The sequence below is a fragment of the Neomonachus schauinslandi genome, chromosome 4 (assembly GCF_002201575.2).
Source record: "Neomonachus schauinslandi chromosome 4, ASM220157v2, whole genome shotgun sequence".
Classification (NCBI taxonomy): domain Eukaryota; kingdom Metazoa; phylum Chordata; class Mammalia; order Carnivora; family Phocidae; genus Neomonachus; species Neomonachus schauinslandi.
Genome location: NC_058406.1, coordinates 120,113,932 through 120,138,716, shown reverse-complemented (window position 1 = coordinate 120,138,716; position 24,785 = coordinate 120,113,932). Strand labels below are relative to the sequence as shown.

The window sequence follows — 24,785 nt, the reverse complement described above, 5'->3', positions numbered from 1 at the left end:
TATAATTCCTTTAAGAGATAATGTTTTTGTGGTGGCAGTTTTATGTATGTAGGGGTGAGGTAGGGTGGCTGGCATGACTTATTTCTTCTGTTTCTGTGGAATCCTTAATTTTTCCCCTTCTTTCTTTCCCTCCATTGCCATGTCTTTAAGGGACACTACCCACTTGTCAGTGTAGCTGATTCTTCTTCAAAAGTAATGCTTTCTGAAGCTTCCACTTCTGGTCTCTTACTTTCAAGTTCCTTCTTGCTATAACTTACCAAGACCCAGGCTATGTTCGGTATGTTGGCACTTAACGTTTGACATTTTCTTTCAAGGTTTGATTTTGCCTATGCTTTGTTTAATCATCCACTCCCTTTTTTCTTTTTCAAAGATTCTCTGAAGCCCTGCCTCTCCCACTCTCAGCGTCTAGATGTCTTGCAGCAGTGGAGGATGCTTTTTAAAATTTGGTACTATCAATTTTCTGATAACTGAATGTTTGTGGTATCCTCTGTCTCCTGATATTGCTAAAGGCTTGAATCACACGTAATTATATTTGCACTGCTTGTACATAATGTTTTTTTTGAAAATGTGTGGAGAGTTTTTGGTTCAGGTGGTTGACATTATCCTCTAGACCCTGTTATCTCTTATTAATACAAATTTATCTTTGTTCATAAGCAGCTCCAATTCATTCATTTTCATGCTTTCTAATAGTCTACTAATTCTTCAATTTATTACCCATTCTCTTATATGTCATTTACATTGCATTTAATATTTCACTATTATCAAAAAAATGTTAACAAAGAACATACTTATGTCTATTTCTTTATTCACACATCCAAGCATTTCTCTAGGGTATATATGTAGTATGTCTGAAAAGTGCTGGCTTATAGAATATGTGCATTTTTTATTTTATTTTATTTATTTATTTATTTTTTTTTTAAAGATTTTTTATTTATTTGAGAAAGAGGGAATGAGAGAGAGCACATGAGAGTGGGGAGGGTCAGAGGGAGAAGCAGACTCCCTGCCGAGCAGGGAGCCCGATGCGGGACTCGATCCCGGGACTCCAGGATCATGACCTGAGCCGAAGGCAGTCACCTAACCAACTGAGCCAGCCAGGCGCCCTATGTGCATTTTTTAAAAGATTTTATTTATTTATTTGAGAGAGAGAGCAGGAGCAGGGCGGGGGGTAGGGGAGAGAAAGCGGCAGAGGGAGAGGGAGAAGCAGGCCCTCAGGTGAGTAGGGAGCCAGACACAGGGCTCGGGGCTCAATTCTAGGACCCCAAGATCATGAACCGAGCTGAAGGCAGCCGCTTAACCGACTGAGCCACCCAGGTGCCCCCAGAATATGTGCATCTTCACCTTTACCAGATATTCTCTAAGTGCTTTCAATAATGGTTGTAATAATTTACAATTCTACTAGCAGTGTTAAAGAATTCTCATTTTCTACACACTTTATTATTTTCAAGGTTTACATTTTTGTCAATCTGATGGATGTGACGTATTATCTTAATTTACATTGCCCTGATGGCTATTGAAGGTTTGGTTTGTCTTTTCATATTCTTTCCCTAGTTTTCTTTTCGGATGTTGTCCTTTATTGAGTCCTTTGTATATTTTAGAAATAAACTTTTAAATTCTATATTTTGTAAACATATTTTCCAAGTTTGTGCCTTATCTTTAATTTTCTTAAAGTTATACAGATGTTTCAAAGCTATAGCACTGTCAAATCTATTATTTTTCTCCATTAACATCTGTATCTTTTTATACAATGTTTTATAAAATCCTTCTGACCCCCAGTGTCATGAACATGTACTACTATATTTTCTTATTGGAGTATATTTTGTTTTTCACATTTACATCTTTATTTAAACGGAGTTTATTTTTTTATTTTTTTATTTTTTTATTTTTTTAAAGATTTTATTTATTTATTCATGAGAGACAGAGGCAGAGGGAGAAGCAGGCTCCCCGTGGAGCAGGGAGCCCGATGCGGGACTCGATCCCAGGACCCTGGGATCATGACCTGAGCCGAAGGCAGACGCTTAACCGACTGAGCCACCCAGGCGTCCCTAAACGGAGTTTATTTTTGTGTAAAATGCCAGGTAATGATTTTTTGTCTGCAGATAGGTACCTGCTCCAACACCACAAATTCATATTTACCAAGGCTCTTCCTCTGTTCAATTATGCTCAGAACCAGCTGAGTACTTAAGGCCTTTCCTAGTATCTTTAATCACATCCTTTGGGCTTCTCTCTCACCACGCCCTTCCACAGTAGCATTATTTTCTTGTCAAACCAGACTACTTATTGCAGTCACTCTTCTTGAATACCAAAACTCTATTCTTGCTCTCTCCATAAGTCATGTTCTCTTCCTGTCTTTTCTCCTTCCTAAATTATAAACTTCTAAAAAACAATGGTCCAATTCACCTTTGCATCCTCACTAATTAGCACTGATTGAACAGACTTCTGATATTTGTCAAAGAATTTTATTCTTAATTTAATTTGGCCCTTGTAGGTGGGCACTTCCACCTAGTACAAGCCCTAGCTATACAGCTAGGTTTCCACACAGAAGGAAAAAGGTTTCTGTCTTTTATCTACCTTCCCACCAAAATATGCCTAGTGATTCTAAAGCTTTTCTAAAATTTTTAAGCAGAACCCTCAAAATAGTTCTAACGCCCAGGAACCAAAGTATCATTTCTGCCCCTGTGTGTAGGACAGGCAAGTCTGTGGTTGAGGCTAACAGTAAAGGGGACGTGCCCCTCTGCAGGGGATGCCAGGAGTTGGCCCCTCCTTGACCCACTTCGGAGACGAGGCCGCGCACCCGGGAACGCGTGCACATCCATCGTCCTTCCCTCTTCCCTTCGTTTCCTCCAGCTGCCTCGACCCTGAAAACAAATAGCAGGATGTAGAAATTACCTCTGAAGTCACTGTCTATCCTTCCACGGAACGTTGGAATGCCCAACTTGGCTGTCAGCATTCTTAATGACACGGTCCGGCCTTTCAGGCGGGAGCTACAGTTGGCGCAAAGTTCTCAGGCAACTTCTCGAATCTCTCAGGGGCCCCGCTTGCTGCCTGGTTACAAGATTCGGTCAGGCCGGGACCCAGGGGTTCCCCTCCGAGAGCCTGTGCTCCGTTACGGGTGACTGAAGGTCACCTCCATGGCACAGTTGAAAGGGAAGATTCCGCCCACCCCAGGCCCACCCAGAAGTTTCCAGTCTTCTCCTCACGGGCCACCGGGCAGAAGCAGCGGTCGCGGGCTCGCGGGTGGGCAGAGTGAGGCCCGAGCGATGAGGCAAGAGGGGCGACTGCGTCCCCAGAACCGCCCGCGTCCCCAGAACCGGCCGCTCCCGCCCTGCGACCGCCGCGCGCGCCGGAACTGCATTTCCCATAGGCCCCCGCGGTGGGGCACCGCCCTCGCCTGTAGCCCCCGTGCGGCCGGGAGACCGCCCACGCCGCCGCCTCCGCCTCCGCCGCCGCTGCAGCCGGCCTCGGTGACTTGCCAGCTGTGCCTTTGAAAGGCAGCGGGAGGCGGCGAGCACGATGGCGAGACTGGAGCGCCTGCTGTGTGTGCTGGGCTTGGTCCTGTGCGGGGCGACGAGCCCCGGTCTGTGCGCTTCTCGCGCCTCCACTTCCAAGAAGCCCATCATCGGTAAGAAGGCTGGGTGGGAGCCGCGGGCCTGCGGCCAGGTGTCCGTCCTGGGCGCTTCCCGCTGCTGGGTTCCAGCTGCTGCGTCCCGCCTTGGAGGTACCCGAGTCCAGGGTTACGATGTGTGCCTTCATTTGTAGCGAGTAAGAGCCGAGCCAAGACACCGTTTCGATAGTGCCGAAACGGAGCTAATGCCTGGTGGTTTCCTCAAATTCATTCGGCTCTTGAAGTTGAAAGGGAGGAGGGTGCGCCGGAACGAATCCTGCGGATTGTTTTTTTTTGTACATGGCTAGGAATTTCTACTAACTCACCAGACTCTGTACATACGTTATGTTTATTAAAATTTCAGGGAGTGAGGGCATATTTTAAGATATGCCTTATCTTTGCATTATCCCTATAAAAATCGAATTGACCAGATAATCAAGAAATTATGGTATACTTTGGATACTGCACCGGAGGGCCGCAGTGGCTAGTATAACCCTAATGTCAGTTCTACTGGTGTTAAAGCGAAGCATGTAATTTTTCGTTTCCAACAAATTTGTGTTTTAAAGAGTAAAATCAGTTTGCATTGCCAGAATAGACATTCGAGACAGGGAAGGGGGGAAGGCTACCCAGGAGAAATCAATCAGCCTAGAATTAAAATTTGCCAGAAGCAATTTATGTCAAACGATTAAGATTGGCTTTATTTTAGAGGTAGTATTATGCCATTCAAACTCTTTTACCTTCTGGGAAGGGGAACATCATATTCTGTAACTAAATAGTAAGTAAATGAGTATTTTTTTTCATATATATTGCTAGTGCCTGGTGTTCAAATGGGTTCTGTATCAATATTTGGAAGTTGGAATGCCTTATTTCATAGCTATTTAAAATGGTGGTTAGGTTCTCCAAGGAGAATTAACTCAAAATAAAATTCTAGGTAGTGTGTTGGGAATTGTGAGTATAGAGAGGAGGGAAAAGGGGAAAAAGAGGTGGGGGGATTCTTTTCCCTTTCCTGGAAACAGTGGTCGTCTGGGGTCAATTACAGAAAAAGGAGTGTGCTTTCAGTCACATCACTTAAGACAGAAATAGTTAACTAAGCACCTAGTATGTTCAAGGCATTGAATTAGGATGTGCAGAGGATTCACAGACAAGGAAACCACAAAAGTTGTGAGGTGGCCTTAAAGTATGGGTGGAATTTTGGTCCCATTTTGAGGGACTTACAGGTTGAGCTTTTCCCGTCCACAGATGGAAAAAGTGAGTAGGTGGGTAAAGGGGCAGGGTGGGGGGGAAGTTGGTGGAACGTACCTATTCTAATATACTTTTCTCCTTTCTGGTACTTATGTTCACATGTCCCAAACCCTTTTTTGTGGCCCCTCCCCTTGCCTGCCTTGTACCACTCCATTCCCCATTTCCTGTGACACTCCCTCATTCTTTCCCTACCACATTTCATTTTCCTCGGTGAAGACCGACTGACTTAACAAATTTTGGCATTTGGCATGTGTTAACTGAGTGCCTGACAATGCCAATTTTTGTGACAAGCTGGAAATAGAGAAGTATAGACAGTTCTTCCTGTCAGGTGGCCTACGGAGACAATGAAGTGTTCCAAATGGTGAAGCAGCGAATGAAACTGGCACAGGTGTATTCTCCAGACAGACATGTTTGGATGTATATTGGGTGCCAGACTGTGCTGGGGCTGAGGTTTCAGTGATAAGAGGTAGCCTGAGAGGTAGGAGGGGCAGAGCACACAGGGTCTTGTAGAGTTTACAAAAGTTTAGGAACCCATTGAGGTACTTAAACAAGGAGATGCCCCCTGTGGATTTGTTATCTCTGATCGCATTTCCTATTGTTTTCTCCCGTTGCTCACATGAGCTCTAGTCATATGGACTCCTTGAGATGTGATAGGCACACACGTGACTGAGGGCCTTTGCACTTGCTGTTCCTCCACCCCTGGATCCCTCTTCTTCCAGATACTTGCATATGGTTTACTTCCTCATCTCTCTGAAGTCCTGGCTCTCAAATGTCATGTTCTACCTTCTCAGGGAGGACTTGCCTGGCCATCATATTTAAGAGACTTTCTTCCCCTGGATGGATGGGACCAACTCCTCCCCCTCTCCAAAACAGGCCTTCTTACTCTGCTTTACTTTTTTTCTTTAGCGTTTACCACCAGCCATCAGACTTTATATTTTAACTTTTTATCTTGTTAATTATTCGTCCTCTCTTCTCTCCCTCCCACATACTAGGATTAAAGCCCATAAAGGAGGGATTTTTGTTTTGTTCGCTCATGTGTCTCCAGCACCTAGTTCAGTGCCTTATATATATTATGATTCAGGAACATACTGAATGAAGAAGTGAATGAATGAATGCATGGTGATATGATCAGATTTCTTTCCATGTGGAGAACTGGTTGGAGTTGTTGAGGATTGTTTAAGAAAGGATATAGACCTTTTAAGAAGCTATTGTAATAGTCTGAAGGGGAGGAGGCAGGATGTTGGTTGCTTAGATTATGTTGCTGATGTTGGAGAGATGTAGATAGAAGATATTTTCCACTCTTTTGCTTTATTGTCAAGGTAACAATGTGTCTTTGAGTGTGTGGGAGAGGAGAGGCCTCCTTCTAGCTTAAGGATGTGAGATTGATTCTAGGTTGTGTGAAGGAGGCTGGTGCTATTGTAAACCTGCTTTGGGGCTTATTTGGTCTCCTTGATGAGGTGAGAGAGAGGAGGCTGCTTAAAACTCAGAGCAACCTCCACTGTTTTTTCCCAAAGTCTGTGGAAGTACTTACATAAGAAGCTTTGTATTTAATTCTGTGAGTGAAACAAGTAAAGTAGTGGTATTTTTTTTTTTAATTTTTAAGATTTTATTTATTTGTCAGAGAGAGAGCACAAGCAGGGGGCGCTGCAGGCAGAGGGAGAAGCAGGCTCACCATTGAGCAAGGAGCCCAATGCGGGACTCGAACCCAGGACCCTGGGATCATGACCTGAGCCGAACGCAGACACTTAACCGACTGAGCCACCCAGGCGCCCCAAAGTAGTGGTATTTTTACTGTGATTTGTTTCAGTTTCTGAGTAAGAAAAAAAGGAAATTGCTTGAAATTAAAACTATTTTTCTTTCTTTTTTCTTCCCTTCCTTCCTTCCTTCCTTCCTTCCTTTCTTCCTTCCTTCCTTCCTTCCTTCCTTCCTTCCTTTGTAATTCAGGAGTATTAATGCAAGAGTGCCGTAATAAGGACATGAGAAGCCTGGGAAAATACTATATTGCTGCATCCTATGTAAAATATCTGGAGTCTGCAGGTGCAAGAGTTGTACCAGTAAGGTATGATCCAATATTTTTTACACTGTATAAATAAAAACTCCTGTTTTTTCTCAAATAATTTTTTTATCTCAAAAATTAATGTTTCCTTTGCTATGATTGCATCATTTAAATGTGGTAACATTGCTCCTGATTTTTTTGCCAAATCTAATGCTTAGAGTCATTAAATTGTTTAAAGTATGAAGCTGTCTGTATTTACAATGCTATTAGAGGTCTGTCAAACATATTAGGTAAAGAATGAATTGGTAGTTTCCTATACCCCAGAAAAGGTGGTATTCATCACACATTTGGAAAATAATGGAGTAAAAGAATCGATAAATTAACCAGCTTTATTCCATAATATTAGGATAAGGGAACACTTACGGAATGAAAGAAATTTTTAGAAGATGACTTTTAAAATACCTTCACACTCTACTTTAAAAATTTGTAAATGACTAACACAGCAGTGTTGCTTCAATATAAATTACAAGAATTGCAGTCTTAAAGGAGCTACATTACTTTTTGTGATGTAATGGCCTATTAAGACTAAAATGACATGTCATATTTTGATTGGGAAAGAATTGAATTTTTTAACAAACAAAACCTTATAAGTATTTATAATATCTTTTCACCCCAAATTAGCATATTTTAGAATCTTCCAGCTCTCCTATCTATTCCATCATAAGTGATTTCACACACAAAACACAATTGTGTGCTTTATGTAATTAATTCCACATTAAAAAGGTATAACGAAGAAAGGTACTGTTCAAATAAAACAGTGATAATCAAAATGCAAACATTACAACTGAGAGAATTATACCACAAAATGGCTTTATGTTTAGCTTCGTAAGGATCACCTTCTTGCTTAATCTTTTACATTTAACTATCTCTACCCCATTCGCTTTTGACATTCGTCTTTCATTTTTTTTGTAGCAAATCTAATTTTTCAAATGAAACCTTATTTGGAACTCAGATAACACCAGAGTTTTAGAGCTGAGGAGGTTTTCAAGTTTTCAGAACAGCGTTTCAAAGTTTTGATCATGGGAGCTTTTTCTGCAAGCGTTCTTTTAGGACATTAGTGCTGATAGCCTGGCTGGGACATGGGAGAGACACAGGCAGGTAGACCAGTTCAGAGACTTGAGGTAGGCTAGGTGTGAAGTGATGAGAGCTTGGCTTACTTGTAGGATCGATGGGTAAATGTTCTCTAAAAGTATCAGCAAGATTTAATGACTAATAGAATGAAAGGACATAGGGAGGAAAAGTCAAGAATGACAAGTTTTGAAACTGGGCAAGTTTTGAAACTTGGGAAGTTTTGAAACTGGGGAAGTTTTGAAACTGAGAAAGTTTTGAAATCTAATGACTAGCAGCAGAATGCTTATATTTATGACGGAGTCACTGAAAATGTGACTGAAAATTAACCTCAGCATGGAGGTTAATTTCTAGCTTGGGTTCCCAAAGTTCATTTTAAGGTATATTGTTTGGAATTAGAATCATATAATCCTACAAAAACAATGTAATACATGGCAGCTAAATTCCCAGAGTAACCTCTAAAGGATGACCTAAAACAGAATGGAGTAAAGTGACCCCACTGATAATGTTGAATTTATTTCTGAATTTTGGATGCTGGGAGCCAACTTCCATGGTTTAGAAGGGAAAAGGAGGAGGATGGGAGACCTAGGCAAAATTCTGGAATAGGTAAGGAAGTTTGTTTTTGGTCTCCTGTCCTCTCCTGCCTGGTGCCCTGAGATTATCATAAATCCCCACTGTGGGCTAGTGGAACCCACGGGGCATCCTCCTCCTGAGAGGTAGCATGTGACACGGGCTGTTCTTGGTTTAAAAATGTGTTTTGTTCACACAGCATTTTAAAACAGTTTTAAACATTTACAAATCAGAAGACTTCATAAAAGTCTGAATTTCTGGCCTTTTTGTTGTTGTTGTTGTTCAGGACAATCATCTGGGGCTGACTTTAAATGAAGCAAGTGCCCACCATTGGCAACAATGCCTGTTACTCCTTTTCATGCTGCTGAAACTGTGTCATCCGCCATCATCACCAGGCCTAACCTGTTTTCTTTTAGTTAAAGAGAGAGTAAACTATTTCATACCCTATTGAGAAGGTCTTTGGTTTCTAGAAAGTCTGACAACATGCAAATAATATCTGTATTCAGAGAATGTGATCTGGCCTGTCTTCCCTGTCCGGTCTCTGGGGCATTGGAGTTCATGACACTTCATCCCCCCCACCCCCCAACAATTAAGCCCTTTAAGAATGATTAGCAGGGTCTAAAAGTTCAGTCATGGACAACATGGGAGCCATTTATTTAGAATTAATGAAATGACTGAAACCAGCCTACATGGCTAGCTGGTAGAGAAGTCCCTGAAATGTAGCTGAGTGATCTAAATCCATTCTGGTGATGATTGTCCTGGTTTAAATATCCATGGGGAAGATTCTGGGTCCTGACTGTTTGGTTCCCTTTTTATTGACCCAGTCTGGGGAGGTGAGACTGGCAGAATAGTGGGAATGTGGACTTACATTTGAATCTCCCTGTCACTTCCCAAGTCAGGGCCACTTGTCCATTCATCCTCCATCTAAGATAATGGTAAGCACCACTGCAATATCACCCACTGCTTTATAGCTCTCTGCTGGGAGGGGAAGTATTATGAATTTCTTCTTTTTTAAAAATTTTATTTATTTATTTTTTAAAAGATGTATTTATTTATCTGAGAGAGAGAGAGAGTGAGTGAGAGAGAGCACAAGCTGGGGGAATGGCAGGCAGAGGGAGAAGCAGACTCCCCACTGAGCAGGGAGCCCGATGCGGGGCTCGATTCCAGGACCCTGGGATCATGACCTGAGCTGAAGGCAGTCGCTTAACCGACTGAGCCACCCAGGTGCCCCTCTTTTTTTTTTTTTTTTTAAGATTTATTTATTTATTTGAGAGAGAGAGAGAGCGAGCAAGCATGGGGAGGGGGAGAGGAAGAGGGAGAGAATCTCCAGCAGATTCCCTGCTGAGTGTGAAGCCCAGCAGGAGGACTTGATCTCACAACCTTGAGATCATGACCTGAGCTGGAATCAAGAGTCAGATGCTTAACCGACTGAGCCACCCAGGCACCCCATATGAACTTCTAAATAGACCCGGACTTGCAGAGGTCATTTGGACTTAGAGAAGAACCTAGCACAACAAAGCACAGCCAAGTTCTGGGCATCATAAGTGTATTTAATTATGGGAGAGGTGTTCTAACTCCCCCTAAAACATTCCCTGGAGCAGAAATGGACTGTGGTTGACATTTGATTGTAAATCTACTTCTTTTATGGCTGATTGAGAGGGCATCATGCCTTGTTATTCTCTTATAGAACCAGAAGACTGCTTAATGTAGGAAAGTTTTTGCAGAAATTTCATAACCATGATGCTATTTTCTCTCGTTCTTGCATCTTCTTCGACTTTTGGAAGAACAAACCCATTTTACTGTGACTTAACTAAATTTTCACAGATTAGTCCCATTACTTTTTTCTGGAGAAGGGGATAAAATCATCAGTAGCATGGTGATGTTAGGAGCCCTTAAGTGGTGTTCGATGAAAGGCGCTTCAGATTACCTGGGCAACTTAGCTTCAGAATAATTGCCTGGTCTACAGTGAGGTGCATGTAGCCTATCCCTAGATCTGAACTCTTCTGACTTTTGAATACACAGTGGTCTCTCGATCTTTGCAGTTAGTGGCGGGGGGGGGATGAAGCGGAGACTTGGCATTTATATGTATTGTTTTTATCTGCCCAAACTGCCTGTAGTTAAGGGAAGCATATTAATAAATCTCTTTATTTCATCTTATATAAAGCTACCAAATATCCTTACCTGTTTTTGATAGTTCTCAGCTAGCAGAGAAATGACTGGTGCCCAAATATCATGGTCTTTAATGTTTGCCATATTAACACGTACTTCACAATATTAAATTATATGAGAACACAGGAAAACATGTTTACTTGTCTGATTAGCAAAACAAGGATATAATTACAGTATGTGATTTTCATGTAGTTTGAAAAAATACATCTAGGAAGGGAGAGAGCTATTGTCTGGTATTTAAGAATTACTTTTCATTTGTTTGTTTTTTTTTTAAATTAACGTGGGGACTTCATTTACAGCCTTACTTTTTTTCCTTAGGTTTTGGAAATAGATGTTTTGTAACTTCTTATTGTTTTCAGGCCTGATCTTACAGATGAAGAGTATGAAAAGCTTTTCCAATCTATTAATGGGTAAGTTGGTAGCATTGATTTGATACGGGGAATGAGGTGGATATAGTCTGCTTTCGCAAAAACATACTTATAAACATACATGTTTCTGTGTAACTGTCTTATAGTGGTATAATGTTAGTTTTCTGAGTTCTTTTATAGGAATTGTTTTGTTGAGAGATGAAGAAATCCTGCAGAGGGAAGGCAGCTTAAGAAATAAATGTTGCACAGTAGATACATTTAGGTTTTTTTTTTTTAACGTGTGACATAATCTTTGTTCTTTTAATGATTGTCTTAAACGTTTTGACTCCACTTTGAATGACATGGCATACTGCTTGCTCAGGGGATTTAGAAGTCCTAAGTCTGAGGTTAACAACTGGTTATCTTTCAGAAGATAATTTGCATAGAACTTGGAAAAAAATTTTCTGTCATCTGGCTTCACCACAAAAGATGATTGGCTAGCTCAACAGAATAAGACTTTTAATCACATGAAAAATGTTCGACATTACTCATAATTAAAGGTTAGGTAATTATAGCAATTATAAACTTTTTTAACTATCAAGTTGACAAAGATCAGAAAATTTATTACTACTCTATGGTGAGGGTGTGAGGTAACAAGCATTCTCATACTTTATGGGTGTGTGTTATACAGTTTTTTGCAGGGTAGTTTTGCAATATCTGTTGAAATTGAAATGAAATTAAAAATGCATATACCTTCTGACCCAGGTAATCTGTCAGAAGGAATTTTTTTTTTTTTAAAGATTTTATTTATTTATTTGAGAGAGAGAGTGAGAGAGAGAGAGAGCACAAGAGGGGAAAGCGGGAGAGGGAGAAGCAGACTCCCTGCTGAGCAGGTAGCCCGATGCGGGACTCGATCCCGGGACTCCAGGATCATGACCTGAGCCGAAGGCAGTCGCTTAACCAGCTGAGCCACCCAGGCGCCCAGGAATTTTATTTTGTAAATATGTTTTCCCTGTTATGTGAAAACTTAGGCCCAAACTTACGCATTGTAGAATTGTCTGAAATACCCCCAGTTTAGAAGCTGCCCAGTAGTCTATCAGTTGGGAATTGGGTAAAAAAAATAGACTACATGCATATAATAGAGTATTATGCACAGATTTTAAAAATGAGGATATCATTAGATGCTGGTTTGGATCACTATTGTTATGTGAACAATGTGATATTGTTATGTAAAACAAAGCAAGGCACATAATGGTATTTATAGTATACTCCCATTTGCTTTTGTTTTTTTTTTTTTTTAAGGTAGGGGTGAGGAGATTAGCACAGTGTAATCTGTCAGGTGAACACACAGATTTTAAAGGTGGTGGTTTTTAAAGATTTTTTATTTATTTATTATAACACTTGCCAGCAGGGAAAGAACAGAGGGGGAAGGAGATGGAGAAACAGACTCCATGGTGAGTACGGAGCCCTACATGGGGCTCAATCCCACAACCTTGAGATCATGACCTGAGCCAAAATCAAGAGTCTGACGCTCAACCGACTGAGCCACCCAGGTACCCCTAAAAGTAGTTGTTTTCGATTGGGAGTTGGGTGGAGGGAGTCTATTTTATGATAAAGCTTTTATAAAAAGAGTTTCTTTTTTTTCCACTTATAAAACTGTTTATTACTACTTAAAAAAAAAAAAAAGCTATGAGTAAAACATTTACAGTGCCCATTATGTGCGGTATACTTTGGCATAGAAAAGATAAGTTAAGTCCAGGTCAGAATACATGGTACAACCTCAAAAATATACAAAAAAATATATACCAGAAAATGAGCTAACTGTCATGCAACTTCAGAATCACCTTTATTGAGCCCCTATTACACAGTAGACCCCATACTGCTTTGTGGGGGAACACAGAGATGAAAAGGCAAAGTCTTGTTTTAAAGTACTTTCCCAGTCTGGGAGAGACAGTCAGATTTTACTTTATGAAAGGACTCTGGCATTAAACACACCAGATTTGATCAGAGGCAGCTTTTTAGACACTGAGTGAATGAAAAGGGAGATCTGCTAATGAATCTTCATTAAGCCACTTTTAATTATAGGGTTTTCTGTATGGTTCTACCTTATAGTTTGTAGGTTTTCTACTAGACTAGGAAAAATTCCTCATCCTTGTCTCTCCAAGCTAATACCAAGATGCAGAATATATTTGTTGAATGAACAATAGTCTCAAAAGTGAACTTTCAGGGAGCCTGGGTGGCTCAGTTGGTTAAGCATCCAACTCTTGGTTTTGGCTCAGTTCATGATCTCAGGGTCGTGAGATTGAGCCCTGCATCAGGCTCTGCGCTGAGCGTGCAGCCTGCTTGGGATTTTCTATCTCCCTCTCCCACTGCCCCCCCCCCCCCCCCCCCCCCCCCTCGCATGTGTGCTCTCTCGCTCTCTCTCTCTCTCTCGAAGTGAGCTTTCATATATCTCGAATTCATATTTAAGTATTTTCAAAATTTTAACACATTTAATCCAGCTTTTGTAATCTTTTTTGAATATCTTTGGTTATTTCAAGACTTGTTATAAATTTTAAAATTAAAGCTAATTTAAAAGTTGATATAAAAACATAGTAAATATTTTTCTGTATCTCTCCTTTATGGGTAGAGTAAAATAAAATCAAACATGACTTCCCCTCTTTTTCCCCAGACTTTTTCCAGAATTGTAATTTTGTTCTTTCAAAATTTTTTAGTAGTGTGCATATTTTGGAAGAAATTTCAGGGTGATAATAAAAAATTAAATTCTCATGGATATTTAATTCTAGCCTACATATGTTTTTATGAGCACTTTGTTCTTTATGATTAAAAATAATTCTCTGTGAGCCAAAACTGACTCATGATTATGGGCCTCCAGTTGATTTTTGACATCACTGATCCCTTGATTTAAACCTAGCTGTACCTGGAATTTTATCTTGACTTGATTTCTAACTTTGTGTACTCTCCTTCCTTCCCCCACTTATTTATCCTTAATTTATTCACACTCGGGCGCCTGGGTGGCTCAGTCGTTGAGCATCTGCCTTCGGCTCAGGTCATGATCTCAGGGTCCTGGGATCGAGTCCTGCATCGGGCTCCCTGCTCCTTGGGAGCCTGCTTCTCCCTCTGCCTCTCTCTCTCTGTCTGTCTCTAATGAATAAATAAATAAAATCTTTAAAAAAAAAAATTTATTCACACTCTATCTCAAAAATAAACTTGTTTATTGAAGAAGTTTTAGAAGAATATGTGCTTCTAGAAGTATTGTTAACTGTGGTAGTTTACGAATGTGTAGGAGTGTAAATATGTTATATATTTTTGCCACAGTTTTCTAACTTTCTTTAATGATCTTGTTGTTTGCATGATAAGGAAAAAGTTGTTTTAAAATAAAAAGAGTGTTTATTTTCTGTGGGCTGTGGGGTTGAAAGGCACCCTATTTGACGTTGTTTCAGAATCCTTTTCCCTGGAGGAAGTGCTGATCTCAAGAAGTCAGGTTATGCTCTGGCAGCCAAAAAATTTTATGATCTGGCCAAACAGGTAGGTGTCAATTATTGCCTATTATTCCAGGTGGGTTTTTGTAGTTTTCCATGAGGATAATTCTTTCCTAAGCATGTGGTAATACTTCCCGCACAATTACCCTAGCCTCATCCTGCTTTAACTTTTGAGCTTCCTGCTCTTTAGCAGCGCATGGCAGCGCTCACCTGTTTCTTGTGGGCTTCCAAGGGAGCCCGAGCCCCGCAGCCTGGCCCTCTCCCTTAGTGCTTATCGATACGAACCAGGTCCTCACGCTGGCTTAGTGAGCTATTTTTTTAATGTACCAGGCATTGTTCATATGTTATTAATTCTCATCTCCTCTTGAAAGCTGCTCTTTGTGCTGACTTTTGGACAAAGGTCAAGGTCAAATAGGGTGGAAAGGTCAAATAGGATGGACTTTGACCTTTCTTCACAGTTACCCTAGACTCCACATTCAGTTACCAGGCAGAGCCTCTTGAGTCCTTTGTAATGTCTCACGTTGAGCCTGACTTTGCACCCCACCTCAGATCCTTACTATTTCACTCCTGAACTATAATCTTGCTGGCCCTTGTATCTCCCCCTGCCCTTAAATATTTCCCTAAAGAACTGCTTTTAGCATATGAGATACTTGTTTAAAAACTTTTAATGGGTAGGCTTTTAAATCATCTGTAGCCTTTCATAGTCTTTGGATCAAAACACAGACTGTGTGTCCACAGCCCCATTTTCTAGCTTTTCCTTCTGCATATAATTGAAGCCAGTGTGGTATTTCTAGCATATATTCTGTATCCTCCTACTTTTAAATCGGCTTAGTCTGTTTCTTTCCATTCCATCTCTAATTCACAACTTGGTCCATCTTTTCAGGCTAAGGTGCTACTCTCCTTCTGTAGAGGTTTCTTTCCCAACTTCAACAGGAATGGCATCCTGCTCCCTCTTAACTTTTAGAATATTTTGTTGTAGAAGAGTTCAGACATTTATTTAGCTCCTACTCGGTAAGATGACAGGGTCCATGACCTTCAGGAGCTTCTATGTCAGAAGACAGAATATCTTGAGGTTAGTTATTCATGTCTCAGCAGATTTCATGGTTTTAACACCCTTTGAGGTGTTCCTCATTTCATATAATATGGTACCATGTACTGAGTACATGCTCAATGGATTTTTTTTTTTCTTGAAAAAGTGAAAAAAGTGGAAATTTTATAATGTGAGTGATTTAAAATGCATTTGGCAAATATATATGAACATTATAAAGTAGTCATTTTTCCTTTTGCATACAGGGACTCATGTAACCAGCTTGCTCAATTGAAAAAAAAAAAGGAACCACCCAACTCCTGAGACCCAAAAGTCTACCTTTTGAGACGTAATTAGCTACTTAAAGATTTCAAAACAAAGGAAAAAAGCTCAGCAACCTTGAACTTATTTAGCTACAACCACTGGGGACCACAAAGCTCTCGCTGAAGAAGCCTTGAGAAGTGAAGTCTGTTAGATCTTTTCAGTCCTACTCTGTGTCCTTTGCTCTGCGAGGCTTTGTGGAGGATTCACAGAAAGTAAAAGATGTGGTCCCAGCAAGCGAGAAATGAAATTTGGTACATACGGAAACTGAGCAGTTAAACTCTCCTTTGTGTTTATTATAAGTAAATGCAGGATGGCCCTCCAACTTAATGTATGCAGTTCTAACTTCTAAAAATAAAATTTCCCAGACCGGCATAGAAAGTGTTAAAAATCCTCCCTTAGGATAGAAAGTATAGGAATTAATGTAATTCTGTATTTTTCTCAGTAAGGAACAGAAAGAAAAAGAAAGCCCTAACAATTTCCTCATTTAAAATGAGTGACATGTTATATTTTACAATCTATACAGGAAAATCACTGCTTTTAGAAGAGTTGCAAAACTCAAGTTTTGTAACTACCAGTACATAGGGATTTAATCTTTACTTAACCAGAAAATTCATTCACTAGAAGACTTTTTCCCCATTCATGCTAGTTGTTGTGACTTTGAAGAAGCTCAATACATTTGTACTTTTTCAGTTGACAGCTTTTACTCTATACAAATTTATTTTACTTTTGCTTAGCCTTTTCCTTACTGACTGTTCCTTTTCTTCCAGATCATGGGTTTCCCCTGATTTAAATTTAATTAGCTGAAGGTGCTATAATGCAGCTATTACTATAAATTCCAAGATAATGAAGGACGGACTTCCGAGTGTGTTCAAAGCAGACAATCATCCAAAGCAACAAGATCCGTAGAAGATGTATCAATAGACATCTATGTAGCATTATCTTTGATATTTGCAGTCCCTAATTGTTACTGGTATCGCTTGGTAGTCAGTCTTTTTCCCAGCACAGCAGAGATTGAATAATTTGATTGACTAAAACTGAATGATTATGTAGATCTGAGGAAAGATTAAGTGATAGCCTCCTTATGGATCCTGGAAAATTCTTTAGAAACGCATGCATGACTCAGATGCCTGTCTTGTAATGACAAATCAAATGTATAATTTTTGTTTTGAAAAGTTTGAATAAGCTTAGTTTTCTCTTTCACTCTGCAAAGAGTTTTGATGATGGAGACTATTTTCCTGTGTGGGGCACTTGCCTTGGATTCGAAGAACTTTCATATCTGATTAGTGGTGGAAAGTCCTTATTAACTCTCACTCGTACTAATGGAATTGCAATGCTGCTGAACTTCACTAAAGGTGGGAATTCTCTTTTTGACCCTTTTAAAAATATTACCTGGGCAGGATGAGTAAGTGGCAAATATCCAAGTCAGAAGCGCTCATGTTTACTAATTTTCAGATTATTCATACAAGCTGACGATGTGAATGATGTACTGAGCTGTGAAGATGGCTTAGGAGCTTTGAGTTTTGATAATTCATTACCTGTAGTAACACAGGACCATGCATGATTAACACCTCTAAAATCGGACCCGGGTTTGAGTCCTAGCTTCATCCCTGTTGCCTTGGGGAATGGTTTAACCTCCCATGACTTTAATTTCCTGATTTTAAAGGGTTTTCCTCTTAAGGTTGTGAGGATTAAATAAGATACTGCTTTCCAGCTACTGTGCCAAGTGCTTGAAATACAACTCTCATAAATGGTAGCTATGAATTATGATAGTACAGCACTTTTCCCTTGGCTGTGTGTACTCTGTTTTAACCCTAGCTGTGGTGTACGCAATTCGATTCTGGTACTCACCACTTGGAGTTAGCGCAGACTCCATAGTTATAAGGTATCTCCCCAATTAGTCTGCCCTTATTTCAGATACCAGCCACAAGTCACATCCCCAGGCCACCCACACTTCTGACCAACTGTCCACAATCTTGAGGATGCCCATGACCCTTCCTGAGGTTCAGTAATTCACCAGAATGACTCACAGAACTCAGGAGAGTGCTGTGTTTGCACTAACAATTTTATTGTAAAGGCTACACATAGGTTGAGGTCCCAGAGGGAATGCAGAGCTTCCATGTCCTCTCCCTGTTGAATCAGAACATATCACCCTACTGGCATGTCAATATGTTCACCAACTGGAAAACTCCCATGAGCTTTGTTGTCTGGAATTTTTTATTGGGGTTTCATTGCAAAAGCAAGGTTGATTAAATCATTGGCTGTGTGCCTGAACTCAATCTCCAGTCCCTTTTTCATCCCTGGAATCAGGCTGGCTCAAAGTCCTAACCTACTCTAATCATGTGGTTGATGTTTCTGATGATCAGCCATATCCTGAAGCTATCTAGGGTCCCACTGTGAGTCACCTCATTAGCATTACGAAGACACTCCCATTTCTCAGGGATTTCTGAGTTTTAGAAGCTCCGTTATCAGGAACTCAGGGCGGAAGACCAGGAAGATTCTTTGTTATAGCACTCTGTGTAAATAGGTAATGATTCTTGTAGGTTACCTGATCTCTGAATCCTGAGTTGAGTGCTGTCAGCTGTTCCTGTTCTCATAAGGATTTTGGATGGAAAGCAGTAGTTGTTATACATAGAACTTATAGAATGCTCTATACTTTTCAAAGCTCTCTCTTGCATTATCTTACTTAATCATTGCAAGAACTCTGTGGGAAGTACATGTATTAGGTCCGACTATTTTGGATGTATGTGGTGAAAAACCAAGCTTATGTGAAAAAGGTATAGAATCCACTGAAGTAAGGTACTTGAGTGGATTTTTATTATCTGAGGTGCAGGGATTCTCGTGGAAGCCATTAGCATGCTGAATGAGAGGCTTCATTTAGGGAGAGCTGGCATCAAGGTAAATTGCTCTTTTTGATCTATTTACTGAGTAGAGATTTCTTGGACTGTTTAATGTTCTTTCCTACATTGTTGGTATTTTTAAATCTTTTAAATTCCAGATACCTTTGAAAATATGTTGAATGTTCTGGATCATTTCCTGAGAAAACAAAAATATATTCATGTGGTAAATTGTACCTGTTTTCAAGAGAACTGAAGTTAAGATTTTCTGCTTGCTCTGTGGCTAGCCTGATAATTATCATATCAGAAAGATTTTAGTGATTCATGTTAAAATTCTAGAAGAAAAGTACTTAAATATGGAACATATTTGAATTTCTGTGTTAAATTCATTTTGTGTTTGACTAGAATACGTATGTGGAAATGATATGTTTTGCTTATCATTTAGTCATCTTGATTGTGTCTTAATAATGGCCTTTTTTGGCCACAGATCAGTGACTTCAGTGAATTTTATTTTTTCTGTGTTTAAATTATTTCTCTTGTGCCTAAATTATTTCAGATGCATCGCAGAGCAGAATGTTCCAGAATTTTCCTGTTGACTTGTTGAAGTCATTATCAACGGAACCTCTGACTGCAAATTTCCATAAGTGGAGCCTCTCCATGATGGTATTGCATTAATTAACAATGAAATTAATGCATTTAAATTAACTACAGAAGTAATTATTTTGTTTTATTTTTACACTCTAGAATTTTACGATGAATGAAAAGTTAAAGAAGTTTTTCAGAGTATTAACTACAAATACAGATGGCAAGATTGAGTTTATTTCAACCATGGAAGGTATATATCATGGCACACATACACTTTATTTCACTTATGTTTATATATATTAATTTTGATTTTATACTTCTCTTATGAGTAAAATCCTTTACTCTGGGGTGTGAAGATAGAAGCTAGGGCATTTTTGGGGACAGGAGATATGCTTTTGTCCATGTTCCAAATCAGTTGTGATTTACCTGGGTCATCTGGTGGGTGGGATGATGGAGAAGGAAAGTAAAGAATAAGGGGAGAGTAGAGGAAGAAGTAAATGGAAAAAATGACTTCTGTTTCTAGCAGTGTACCATGGCAGATCGTCCTCCAAACAACAACAAAAAACATGACTCATGTTCAGAAAAACATCTTCCTAAACACTAGTTTACCCCACTATCCAAAAGTAGAGCCTCCCTATGAAACTCCTAAGCCACAGTGGCACAAAGCAAAGAGTATCCTTCCACTTTCCAAAAGTTCTCGTTAAGCCACTTTGGTTTTATGAAAGACCTGCATGAGTCCCTGTTTCCGCTCACTGAAAGAAAGCTGAAGAGGATTTTCGCTTTTATGAAGAAAAGCCTACTGTACTAATGTAAGTCTTTCATAACAGTGAAGTGGCGTAAGGTGGACATTTGAAAAGCGGACGGATACCTGTACATTGATGAAGTGACAGGATACTCAGGCCAAAACCTCTGGGAGTTAAGTGGTGTCCTTTTTGTTGTAGGTGTACAACATAGGGATTTGACAATTCTCTATCTTATGCAGTGCTCACCACAATAAGTGTACTTACCTATCACCATACAAAGTTCTTACAATTTTATTGACTGTATTCCCTGTGCTGTACTTTTCATCCCTGTGACTTACTTATTTTATAACTGGAAGTTGTAACTTTTAATCCCCTTCACTTATTTTGCCCATCCCCCACCCCCTTTCCCACTGGCAACCACCAGTTTGTTCTCTGTATTTATGAGTCTGTTTCTGTTTTTTGTTTGTATTGTTTTTGAGATTCTACATATAAATGAGACCACCTGGTATTTGTCTCTCTCTTTCTGGCTTATTTCACTTAGCATAATACCCTCTTGCTCCATCCATGCTGCCTCAAATGGCAAGATTTCATTCTTTTTTATGGCTGTGTAATATTCCATTATATGTTTATGCCACATCTTCTTTATCCATCCATGTATAGCTGGACACTTAGGTTGCTTCCATATCTCAGCTGTTGTAAATGATGCAGTAAGCTTAGGGGTGCATCTATCTTTTTAAATTAGTGTTTCCGTTTTCTTTGTGTAAACACCCAGCAGTGGAAATACTGGATTCTATGGTATTATATTATTAAGTGGAGTATTTAAACCAGCATTATTATTGAATCAGGAGAACTTGAGAGGAAGCTCACGAACCCCCTACAATGAAGGTACCCCATGCAGCAGGACCCTCAACAAAGCCTGCCCGCAGAACTGTGAGAATTGCCATCTTGAACCTTGACCCTAGGGAGTGGGGGTGGTGGTAAATAAGCCCTGAGCATTCATAATGACATGCGGGTCAATTGTGGCCTGCATTAAACTAACTGGTCAAAAATTTTGTTTAAAGTCATCTCAGACTGAGAGTGTCCCAACGTTTATGGCAGAAGCAAGTATCAGTAATTCTCTCTGGAGAAAACTACATTTATCCCAGACTTTAAGGGATTTCTATTATGAGGCTTTAAGGAAAATGACCAATTCCTGGCCGAAAAATTACTACTGTGCAAGGAAGCAAAGTACTACAAATGAGAACTTACAGAAACAGTCTTTGAGTAGTCTTTGAGTAGAAACAGTAGACAGTCTTTGAGTCAGTGAGAGGCCAGGGTACTAGGGTGGAATAAACTGGAATAAGCAGGATGTTGTTTATGTTATTCAAAGATTGGCTTGCTCTTGGGGGAGGTCAAAGGTCGAGGGGTTTATAAACAATATCTGGGGAATTCTGGGAAAGGTTGGTCAGCCCAGTCGGAAGTGAGCCGATTATCTTCTTTTTAACTCTGTTTCCCTCCTCTTTGTTTTGCTTCCAAGGAGAGCATTGACATTCACCAAAGCATCCTAAGTTAGAAACTTAGATGTTGTCCTTGACTTCTTGCCCTCCTTCTCCACATCTAAAAAATGTGTGCCACTTTCTGCTCCTCAGATGCTTGCAAATGTCACCTCCCCTCCCTCCAGCTTAGCCCTGTTCTACTTCTACATTAACTACCTTCCGCCTGGACTCCTCGGTAGCCTCCTAACTGTCCACAAAGCCACTTTCCAGGTAGCCTCTGATGACCCTTCTGAAACACCAGTCATGAGGTTAGGAGCCATTCCACAGACAGAGGGACATAGTTTAGGCCGAGACAAACTGGCTTACATAAAAGGACACCAAAAACGTGTGGCATAGTTCATTCTCCTATGAATACATCATTATGGGAGGGGATGAAGACGCAGGATGAGGTGGGGGGGGAACAGACCCATCGTGGAAGAAACTTGTGCCCTAATCACACGGGCTCCCTTCTGTTGAACTGGGGTATATTTAGAGGCTCAACTATTTTACTCTCCTCTGATTACCTTCTAAAGCAGATCATATTACGGACTGTAAAAGGTTGAAAGTCAGTGAAATGGATTGTGAATATTCACACTGTGAACTGAAATTCTTTATTTTGTCTCTGGGAGAATGAGCACAATTTGACTCTGCCATTGTGAATTATAAAATAATGTTTTACATAGGGTATAAAACATAACTCCATTGTAAGTAACATCTTAGACCGCTTTTTTTTTTTAAGATTTTATTTGAGAGAGAGAGAGAGAACGTGCATGCGATGGGGAGAGGAGCAGAGGGAGAGGGACAAGCAGACCCGACACAGGGCCCAATTCCATGACCCCCAAATCACGACCCGAGCCAAAATCAAGAGTCGGACGCTTAACCGACTGAGCCACCCAAGTGCCCCTTAGACCATTCTTAATACTTACTCGTTTGTGTTCTTCATGCAGGGTACAAGTATCCAGTATATGGTGTCCAGTGGCATCCAGAGAAAGCACCTTATGAGTGGGGGAATTTAGAAGGCATTTCCCATGCACCCAGTGCTGTGAGGGCTGCATTTTATTTAGCCCAGTTCTTTGTTGCTGAAGGTAATGTGTGGGTATATAATTTTATTGTCTAGTGTTGTTTTGGAGGAAATTGCCCTCATCTGAAGTTTGTTTACTCTTTTGCTCTATAGATGTTCTGTAAGTTTAACAAAAAAAATCACGTGAAAGACCTGAAATTGAGATACTAGGCATTCAAATAAAACCAGGACAATTATTTCAGTTAACAGTATTGGACACTCTAAAGTGCTATGAATTCTTGAACAACAGTGTAAAGATTGAGTTCTTTTTTTTCTTTCTATCTTGAATACTTTTTAAAAAAATTTGCTTCATTACACTTCTTTTTAGGAATAATGCTTTAGTTTTAACATTCTCTGAGAATTAGATGTTATCTTTCTAAGAAAGCAATATAAATTGAATATATACTCACCAGCCTCTGATTTTAAGGCTGCCTGTCTGCAGGCGTTAGCACACTGGAGACAGTTAATAAGCTTTTCCTGCTCTTTCATATAAACGCAAAGACATTTTCATGCTGTTATGTTTGTGGGTAAAACTGAGAATTTGGTTGTAGATGCTTAGGTTTTTTTTTTTTTTTAATATTTATTTATTCATGTGAGAGAGAGAGAATGGGGGGGGAGGAGCAGAGGCAGAGGGAGGGAGAGAGAGAGAGAATCCTCAAGCAGACTCCCCACTGAGCATGGAGCCCAATGCGGGGCTCGATCCCAGGATCCCGAGACCATGATCCGAGCCAAAATCAAGAGTCGGCTGCTCAACCGACTGAGCCACCCAGCGCCCCTAGATGCTTAAGTTTTAGTTGAGCGATACAGGTATGAGACAGAGCTACAGACCCAACTGCAAGGGGCAGGGCATCACTCTGGCGAGGCGTGAACTTCACACATTGTGTTTGCCCCCTCTCTCCCAGCTTGCCTGAAATTTTTTTCAACCCTCCTGCTCACACTCCTTAGGAAAGTACTTCCTCCTGAGTTCACTCTGGTTACGTTCAGTTGAATGGGTCATTTCATGACAAAAACCCCAAACTGAAAACAAGATTCTCCCGTGTGCCGTATTAATCCCAAGGAAACTTTCCATGTCATGTGTATGGGAATAAATGAGAACAGCAATAGGTCGAGTTTGTTGCGGTATTAGCACATGGCAGAGCTATTTCTTTTATCTTTATTTCCCAATATCCTGCTTTCTAAAAAATGCCACAAAGCCTGTATTTATTTCGACTTGAGGATAAAGTCTGAACCTTCCCCGCTTCCCACTCCTGCTTCAGCCAACTTCTTTGTGCCTCCTTGTGTGTCACATTGCTGCCTTACCTCTCACTTTTCCACTGGCCTCGGCTTTGCCAGTCTCTTCGTTCTCTCTACTCTGGGAGCATCTCGGTGAAGACAGACTGTGGAAACACCACGCAATGTCCACTTCTGCTAGTTACTAGACGAGGCTTCTTGAGTGCTAGGTCCTTGCCCTGGTTATATTTCCATCCCCGGGCCCCAGCAAGTCTTGCACACAGTAGGCCCTTAGTGAGTGTTAAGATCAGCGGGAGAGTGAGCCCCCCACCGGATCTGCTGCAGGGCAGATGTAGACGCTTTTTCAGTAGGCGATAAATCAAGTGCTACTTTATTTGGGGGAAATCTTATAAGGCATTTCTCCTTTTCTGGTGCTATTTTCCCCGCTTAATACTGCTGATAATAGGAAGAAATGTTATAAAGTAGCCCTTTGGAAATTTTATCCTATCTTTTTAAAAATGAACACTGTCTTTTTCTTGCAGCTCAGAAAAACAGTCATCATTTTGAATCTGATGTTGAAGAGAATGAAGCACTGATTTATCAGTTCCATCCAGTTTATACTGGAAATATTTCTTCATTTCAGCAAAGTTATATGTTTGATTGAGAGCCTGCAATGTGTTAACAGAGAAATTTTGAATCATTCCATGATTAAACTGTTGCAATAACTCACTACTCATGGCAATAATGGAAAGCCACAGAGATTCCTTTTCTATGGTGTTACTGGCTCTGATTCTTTGTTTAGTGTATTTGATTATTTATATCACATTTGATAATCAGTGAGACAAGTAAATAATTGCAGTGTATTTCATGGAAAAGCTTTTACCTGAAGAATGGATTGAAAATACAAATATTTTTTTCTCATTGATTGATTGTGGAAGTAAATACCTCCCACTA

At 40.3% G+C, this 24,785-nt stretch overlaps 1 protein-coding gene across 1 annotated transcript; it reads left to right on the top strand.

The window, feature by feature from the left end:
* Window positions 1-3,422: 3,422 nt before the first annotated feature.
* GGH (gamma-glutamyl hydrolase) lies at window positions 3,423-24,785 on the top strand. The gene is made up of 9 exons (XM_021688192.1): window positions 3,423-3,619; window positions 6,788-6,902; window positions 11,066-11,116; window positions 14,497-14,581; window positions 17,097-17,238; window positions 19,277-19,383; window positions 19,465-19,555; window positions 22,510-22,647; window positions 24,374-24,785. The coding sequence occupies exons 1-9, from the start codon at window positions 3,511-3,513 to the stop codon at window positions 24,493-24,495; spliced, it is 960 nt and encodes a 319-aa protein (XP_021543867.1). The 5' UTR covers window positions 3,423-3,510; the 3' UTR covers window positions 24,496-24,785.

Bases quoted from the DNA above. Each gene is read 5' to 3' on its own strand.
- GGH (XM_021688192.1), top strand. From the start codon at position 3,511: ATGGCGAGACTGGAGCGCCTGCTGTGTGTGCTGGGCTTGGTCCTGTGC. The intron at 14,582-17,096 runs GTAGGTGTCAAT...CACTCTGCAAAG, and splicing joins TTTATGATCTGGCCAAACAG to AGTTTTGATGATGGAGACTA. The intron at 17,239-19,276 runs GTGGGAATTCTC...AAATTATTTCAG, and splicing joins GCTGCTGAACTTCACTAAAG to ATGCATCGCAGAGCAGAATG.